At 38.4% G+C, this 7214-nt stretch overlaps 1 protein-coding gene across 1 annotated transcript in view; it reads left to right on the forward strand.

The window, feature by feature from the left end:
• LOC108751239 overlaps positions 1–5614 on the forward strand; it is a 27501-nt gene extending 21887 nt beyond the window's left edge. The window contains exons 11-12 of the mRNA XM_018491318.1: positions 1–236; positions 1185–5614. The exon at positions 1–236 is cut by the window's left edge and continues 6 nt beyond it. Of these exons, the coding sequence (XP_018346820.1) occupies positions 1–236; positions 1185–5542 (4594 nt within the window). The 3' untranslated portion in view covers positions 5543–5614. The remainder of the gene's footprint in view (positions 237–1184) is intronic.
• The last annotated feature ends 1600 nt before the right edge of the window (positions 5615–7214 follow it).

Raw genomic sequence — 7214 nt, forward strand, 5'->3', positions numbered from 1 at the left:
TGCGCGTCAGACCATGGTACCTCCGCCCACTTCCACAGCCATGAATCATCTGTTAGTGGGTAAAAATGCCCTCGTAAGTGGAAAGAATCGGCCATTGAGTTTGCCGTCTGCTACTGCCACATCAAAGTTACGGCCAGCAGTCCTTCATAGTCCGAAAAGTCGTAGGGATAGGCAAGGTGTCACGCTTCACTGGAAAGACGCGAAAAGGCCGAAGCAAAGAGCCGGCGACGCTGGTGGTAAGTGCATTTAATTGTGAAAAAAAAAATAATTTAATAAAGAGCAGTCTTTACAAATATACATTCAAAAATATTATGCAGACGTTTTAAAGTTTTCTATTTCTATAATAGGAATAATGTATGGAATATGCAAGTTATTTTTGAATATGTACAAAAGTATATAATATGAGATAAAGTACAAGATATTAGGCAGATATAAATAACAATAAAATGTAAAAATGATTAAGATATAAAATGTAATTAAAAAATATATTAGAAATATATATTATATATTTCTATATATTATTACATTATGTATTTTATATATGTGTACAAAATTATAAATGCAATACATTGTTGATAACAAAAATGTGTTATAATTAAGAATTACCGATTTTTTTAAATATTTTTATATTTTGTACATATTTCTGTATAAATATCTTTATTAAAACTTATGAAAACAAAAATAAAATTACATATGCATTACAAAATCTACACATACAGTGAAAATTTTGTGTCGGATATACAACATCGTATTGATCTGTTCATGGTAAACGTATCAGCAGAGAATAAAGTGGAATTTCCATCTGATGGTAAGATGGAATTCGCGATAGTAATGCTTATCATTTGCTGAACCTCCAATGCTCCAGAATACAAAGGAACACTTGCTCTACGTTCGATATCAGCAAGTACGCGTATTGACGCAGGTGTGGCAGATAGGGTTCAACATCCGGTTCTCTATCTTCTCGAGTCAAGTCGTCTTTCTATCACGCGCGCGAATAGTTTCCCTCTGATTCAAGATTAATGTATATAAATTACAGTAGATATAATATATTTTTAGAATTACATTCATTTATCGACCAGCGATTATCATCTGTGATACCAATTGTTAACTTTGTCTCTCAGATTAATCGCGGTTTTAGAATTGTGTAATCAATTTATTGACATTTTCTATTTTGCATGTTACAGATGCAGACGCTTTTGGCACAGCATTTTTACAGTCACCTCCAGAAACGTCTTCTGTAACGTCACCCAACCAAGGTACCGCTGATAGTGACAGTGACAGCACATCGACGGAGCTGTGTGACGAACCGGATCGTTTGAGCGACGTCGATAGCGAGGAACTCACGTCAGCGTCCGACTCTTACGTCATGGCGACGGACGATGAAAAGCATGCTTACGAGGGTTCGTCGACCTCGACGAGTACACCTGCGCGTTCGTATATTAAAAACGAGCCGACGATGATCGTGGAGGAGCCACAGACGGATACAACTTTCGGAATCAAACGCGACAAGTCTCCATCCCTGTCCGAAATCTCGATCGCCAAGATTACCGATCAAATACGGAGACTCTCGGCCGAAGATGACAATAATACAACAGTCCCTCAAATATCGAGCACGCGTGACAATAACGAACTACCGATAAGTGATTATCCAATTGAGAGATCGCATATGAAAGAAACGGAATCGAAGTTGCAGGATTATACATCGAGTGAAGAAGTGCCAAGATCGTCGAAGAACATGAACAGTTACGATTATTTAAGCGTTAAATCTAATATCGTTGAGAAGACGGATGATATCCTGATACACAGAACAGATAGGCTGAAAGATTTAGAAGAGAAAAAAGAAATTATCCGAGCTAGCAGTAAAGATATTACAGATCTTAAAATGGATATAATGGAAACTACTACGAATATATTACGAGATAGTGCCAGAGAACAAACGAGTATCTCTAGAGATAAGAATTACGATAAATTTCTCTCGCTTCTAGACACGAATGACAAGCCCTTCGAATCCTCCTTAAGATTTACCAGCAACGTTTATTTGGATTCAAAAAGTGATGATAATTCAAATGACACGGATTTTGCGAATAGCAGAACTCCGGATATCACGACAGAATCACGATCTTTTTATTCCAAGAGATACGTTGTAGGCCACATTCCAATTTCCCCGGCAACAATGGATGACAAACTGACCAAGTTATCGCACGAAATATATAACGTCGCGATAAGCACGGAAAATCTGACGAGTCCTGATAAGGCTTCAAAGAGAGACGCTTTTAGTGACAAGCAGCCCATAGTACAGACAAAATTGTATTCCAATTTTAAAAAAAGTCCGAAATCTCCAGAAAGTACAAAGTCGTTCAGCTCAGGAGAGACAATGGGTCCCGATTCGAAGCCTTCTAGTTTGACGGTGAGTCCAAGGACGCCAGTCAGATCGGATTCCCGTGACTTCACAATAGACAAATCGGCTTGCTCGTCCATCAGCTCGGATTCTAAAACTCTTGTTCTCCATTCTGTAAGTTCGGATATCGCATTCGACGATTCGAGGCCGATCACGAAGAAGACATCGTATGAAAAATCGAGCCCGTCGACCCCGATCAGTACGGACTCTTTAAGAAACAAATCTGACACAAGCCCGAAATTGATAATTAGCAGTTCTAGCGATTCATGCAGCCCGGGCAAAGCTAAGTCTTCCGAGAGGTCATTCAGTTCCGATCTGCAATCACCAGTAAGTGCCAATTCCATAAGATATACCTCAAACTACGGAAAACGAGACCAGGATCTGGTGTCAGATTCGCCGATGGACTTGAGCAGCGCGACCTCGCCATTTTACCCTATCGCAAATCCTAATCAGAAAACACCTTCGCCGTATAGTGCAGGCAAACGAAGATGCAGTATAGACAGCACCGAAACCTCGCCCGATCCAAAATCGATCAGCTCTAAGGATTCGACCAAGTTCTCGGGGTATCAGACAAAACTAGATCCTTCAGCAAAGTCACTTGAGAGTAAGGAAAATGAAGGAATCTCCGAGAGAAGCGAATTGTATGTCAGACCGCAATTTGCGTTGAATACAGAATTAAAAGTGAATTATACACAGAAGAGCAAAGCCGATTTGAGCTCTTATGAATCGATCGGTGGTGAGTCCTATCAGAAAAGCGAAGACTTCGCTGATGACAATGCGGACGATCCGCTCTCTGAAAAGGATGTGGTGCCTCAATTGCCGCACGAGAAGCTTGACAAGCACTATCTGAATTACAATTACAGACGTAGAGAACGATCGAGATTGACTGAGAGGAGCTCGAGTAGTCTGGAAAAAAGGTGTATTGATTTAAAATCCTCGACTTCGATAGATGAATTCAATACGACCATGGCGAAGAAGAGATGCAGCGATATTCTCGAAGATATGAAGCATCTTGAAGCAAAGGCTCTCAGCGATGGATCGCCTGAAACTAATATGCTAACGAAGAAATCGAGCGATATCTGGGAGGACATGAAAAACTTAGAGGCAAGACGACAGGACACTTTCAGCAATTCAGCGAGCGGCTTCTCAAAGCGGCAATTAGAAATTCCAGACATAAATGTAACAAGTGAAAGTAGAAAATCTTACGTTGTGCATCCTAAAATCAACATCGATGAGAATAGCGACAGTATATTGAAGAGTATAGCTTGCAATAAAAATAATAGCGACACAGACGACGGTAGAGAATCGAAGGTAGGTGTATGGACAAAGGTAAAACCACGAAAGAAAGGCGACAATGGACGCAAAAGTAGCGATCGGGCGTTAAAAATTATTCAAGAAAATTCGGCCATATTGCACAAGATTTTAGCTTGCCAGGCAAAGAAACGTCTGCCAGATCTGGAGGAAATATCCAAGGAGATCACTATCAGTCCGATAAACGAAGAAATTTCTAAGATATTCAGCCCGATTCTCGAAAAAATGGGCCTAAATGAGCACGAAATAAATGAGGAATTGGCACGAATAAATTTCAAGGATTTTGATAATATGAGCGCTACTAGCATATCGGAATTCGACGCAAAGATCAATGAAGAATTAACGAAACTGTCTCTTATTGACGATACAGAACAAATTGATCATTTAGACGTAGACGAGATCATATCGAACGACTACCTGGATACTCGGGAGGCGCTCATAGATCACAAAATAAACGAAGAGCTTTCTAAATTGCTAGCGAACTACGAGGAGGAATCTCCGCCGAGTATGATTAATTTAGAAAAAGGTTCGTCAAGCCAGAACATAAGCGAGACGGAAGGTCTCGATCTTACCAGCATTTCAACGAATGTATTTTCCTACAAATCCTCCAATGATTCCATCGAAATCAGGAACGACTTAGAACCTACGCACGAAGTTGTAGGCACTCAGCCTGAAAAGTTTCCATTCGCGACGCTGAAATACGAGCAGACCATGTCGCCCAAGAGCGACATAGACATCTACAGAGAATTGGAGAAACTTGACAAAATCTCATGTGCGCAAATGCAATTAGACAGGCGTTTAGAAATACCGCCAAAACGATTATCCCCTATTTCATACATTTCGGACACTTCAGCCTATCCGGAAGTACCCACCGCGACGAGATACGTGCCGAAAACGAGCCAATTTGATACTGCACCATTGAAGAGTACATACGAATCTTACAAGAGCTACGACATTCCGGATAGGCTATCTCCAAGAAATAGTCCTTATACTGCTTATGATAAACCAAGCGATCGCACGTTTGAATACACAGATACCAAATCAAGGCTCTCTATCGATCCTTACGACCTACATTTGAAAAGTCCGATATTGTCGAAGGAATCTTTGGAATTTCGCGTGAGATACGATGAGGAATTGCCGAGGCCGATCGGCGGCGAATGCGCGGCCAGTCAGGATAACAGATTGACGGTTTCCTTAAGTACGGGAAGTTCTTACTACAGCAAAAGTAACAACGAAGCGGTTACGCCGACGAAATATATCAGCAATGAAGAAAAATGTTTGGACGACTATTGTAGCGACAGTCGTCTACATAAATACAGTACTTTATCGCCAAAGGATTACTCTCATAGAAGTACAGATTACGATAAACCTTTAAGCACGTTATCGCATGTAATGGTGGAATCCGAAACGAATATCGGTTCGTATTTACCGACGAGACATCGCGATTACAGTGTGTTGTCACCCAATCGTCAATACAGAGATGAGTACTTTTCTTCTAGTCCAAATCATTACACTCCGAGATTGTCCCCAAATCTAACGGAAGAAACAAGAAAGCCTGCTGTTTCGCATCCAGAATCTCCGGGCAGAATAACTGTCGAGTATGGAGATTTGACTAATAAAGGATCGAACTGTTACAAGAAATCGACACTGAGTCTCGGTAACATAGAAAACGCGAACAAAGACGACGAAAATGTTGACACCATTTCGAGTCCGAAGACGAACTTCAGTCCTTTTCCTATTAGAAATAATATTAGGAAACCCAAAGAACTGACACTAAAGTTAGGTCTGTATTCGCCGAAGAACTCTGACTTCGGCCAAATGAAAAAATCATAGTGCTCAGTTAACTGTCGAAGCGACGAAGCTTTTGTCTTACACGGAAGTTCGCCCGTAAGCTGGTTCATCATTCCCTACAAAAAAGGATATCTATGTTCGCTAGTCAATCGTTTCGATAGTTTCTTATTTTAACGCAAAATGAAGCGTGAGTTTCAAAGAGTCTCGATTTTCCGAATTTAACAAAGTGGGCCTAAATTGTCGCCTAAACATTCTTAAATCGTTAATTATGCTCGACACTATTAGACAAATTATACGACATAAGCTTAATTAGTAATAATCATGGATGTAATTTTAAGATAACAATTAGATAAAATAAAGTCGTGTAAGTTTTTCAATGCTCGGCCAGATAATTGTAAATTACAAGTAAACTCTTTCTTTTAAATGGTATGCAAACTTGTTTTGACGGAGATATGAACGCTGCATCAGAAATAATGTAAAAATGAATATACAGGCCAGGTTATATCGTAATCGCGATAAGCGCGAAATAATATCTCCATGAACGCAATTAAATTTGGGAATATTGCTGAAATAATACGTCGTGCGTTATTGACGCGATTACGAAATAGCAAATCCGGGCAAAGCAGATTAATGATAAATCCAATCCCCATATTCAGCCGCACGTTTCTCGCTTCCTATCCTTTATTCCGTCATTAAAAGATAATGTTCACTTCACAGTTATCCGAATATTCGTATTTATACAGGCGTACTCGTCGTTAAAAAAAAAAAACAATAATGTTGAAGGAACACTGTAGCACTTGAAACGCTCGCATATTGCAATCGCTAAAATATTACAATGAAATGCCTTCGATTCCCTCCAATTTTAAACTATAAAAAATTTCCTACAAAACGATTTCCAAATCGATCGCTATATTCAACTTAGATTAATATCTAATTAAAGAAATTTTATCCTTCTCTCTCGCTTTTTCTTTCTTATTGCTTATGTCATATCACTGTAGATACTTCTTATACCTATACATTGCGAGGCAAAATATATAAAATTATACATTTGAGATGAATAATCATCTGTAATGTAAAAAAAATTTTTTTTAACAAGAAATAATATATAACACATGTAAAATTTATAAATTGTCTAAGTGAAATTTAATTTCTTTGTATGTTTCGAAAATGTAATTATATGGACCCGTATAACTCTAAGAATTGTGCACTACAAATTAGATATAAACAAGGTGAAGATTGTATATAATTTCAACTATTGTATGTTGCAAATAACTTTGAGATTCTGCAGAATCTTTTTATATAAAGTAAAAGTAGTATTTTTTAGATGTATCTATTATAATAAGAAATATTCTTAATACTATCGCAGTGTTAAGAATCAGTTTGCTTGGACAAGCTGCTTCTTAAGCGTAAATAGATAAGAACCTGTTAAATCCTTGCTCACAAATGGCTTTTCAACTCAATACATAAATGAAGTTTATGAATCGCAGTAAGAGATTTGCATGAGACAATTTTCTGTTTTATTAATAACGATTTATATAATAACGATTCGGATGTTTCGTCTCAAGATATTAACTATATCTAATTTATAGCCTACTTGACCATAAGAAACGTACTTCTATAACTTATAATATGCAGAAAAATCATTATACTTCATTCCCTGTCGTCGCACAATTTTTGCATTATGCATCAGAAATCCAATGCATCGTATAATTAG

This window comes from Trachymyrmex septentrionalis, unplaced genomic scaffold (genome assembly GCF_001594115.1).
Source record: "Trachymyrmex septentrionalis isolate Tsep2-gDNA-1 unplaced genomic scaffold, Tsep1.0 scaffold42, whole genome shotgun sequence".
Lineage (NCBI taxonomy): Eukaryota > Metazoa > Arthropoda > Insecta > Hymenoptera > Formicidae > Trachymyrmex > Trachymyrmex septentrionalis.